At 51.3% G+C, this 1,198-nt stretch overlaps 1 protein-coding gene across 1 annotated transcript; it reads left to right on the top strand.

Moving 5' to 3' along the window:
* Nucleotides 1–205: 205 nt before the first annotated feature.
* Nucleotides 206–1,130, top strand: Pmar_PMAR028364 (hypothetical protein; the record flags this gene model as incomplete). Its single annotated transcript, XM_002765961.1, has 5 exons — nucleotides 206–334; nucleotides 411–530; nucleotides 581–790; nucleotides 843–989; nucleotides 1,038–1,130. The coding sequence occupies 5 exons, from the start codon at nucleotides 206–208 to the stop codon at nucleotides 1,128–1,130; spliced, it is 699 nt and encodes a 232-aa protein (XP_002766007.1).
* Between the last annotated feature and the right edge of the window lie 68 nt (nucleotides 1,131–1,198).

The raw sequence follows: 1,198 nt of genomic DNA, 5'->3' as shown, positions 1-1,198 counted from the left end.
TGACACTACGAAAGTGGAACCCGATACGGTTCGCATGTTCGTCGCGCGCCCCGAGGGAGAAAAGGACGAGGGAAGCATCTCAGGCAAGTCCAGAAGCCGTTGAGAGGTGCGACTCTCCCGTTTTTAGATTGGCTCAAGCTCATACAAGTGCGACCCTAATGCAGCGCACCGCGTTTACTTCAAGCAATTCTTCTACTATGTTACTATGCACTGTAACGAGCTTTCACAGGATAAGGTCACCCTGGGGGAGTCACACAAGGTGACGCTCATTGCCAACAATGAGGAGGCTGCGCTCACTATTGCGCGAGCCTTTGCTAAGATACCTGTTGACAAGGTGAGAACTATTCGTTATTGTTGAACTCCCATGTTTCCACTGTCAACTGTGCCTTGCTGAAATTTGTCCATAGCAGGTGTGGCTTGATCACACGCTGTACTTCGCTGGCGAGGAAGGAGCTACTATGATCGGCGATACCCAAGCTGCTTTGACGGAGGCATACGTTAAGGTCTTCCCGAGAGAGTACCTACTGGATGTAAGGACCCCATAGCGTTGTGGAGAATTGAAGCTTGGCTCGCTTGTCAGTTCAGCGGCGCGTTCCAGTACAGCTGCAATGAAGCCTCGCAGGCTCCGAAGTACACGTCAGACAATAGGTATGAAGTTACGCTAACATGTGGCAAGCGTGACGATGATGATGAGCCGGAGCAAAAAGATCAAGTCGTGACCATCGCCTTCTCCACGGCTTCCAAGGCCATTGGTTTCTCTAATGCATTCGGAGGCCTACTGTACCACGAGGTGAGGAATGACTCAGCCGGTCGAGGAGTCTATCCAGTAGCTTTGTCATCAGGTTGAGTTCGATTCTACTATCCTACACACTGTGGACTACATCTCACTCGTACCAGAACAGCATATGCAAAGGGAAGAGATATACCCATTGAAGAGAGCTACCGTGGAGTTCGACCTCAATGGTCGTCTCACTTCTCGTCGTATCGAGGTGAGCTGATGCCCAGGCTGTGGCCGCGCCCTCATCTTCCTTTCTCAGTTTTTACGTGCGGATGAGCATTACGGAGGTGGCAACGGCAAACGCACTTATCATCCTGTTAAATTCGAGTGCGATGAGGAGCTCCTCCTTTGACCGCAGGCTGATACATCTGGTCGCATCATCGCCGCGACAGTAACTGCGACATGTGTTGAGACTTATGG

Source organism: Perkinsus marinus (assembly GCF_000006405.1).
Source record: "Perkinsus marinus ATCC 50983 genomic scaffold scf_1104296974010, whole genome shotgun sequence".
In the NCBI taxonomy this organism is placed as follows: domain Eukaryota; phylum Perkinsozoa; order Perkinsida; family Perkinsidae; genus Perkinsus; species Perkinsus marinus.
This window is presented reverse-complemented; position numbering and strand designations above follow the sequence as displayed.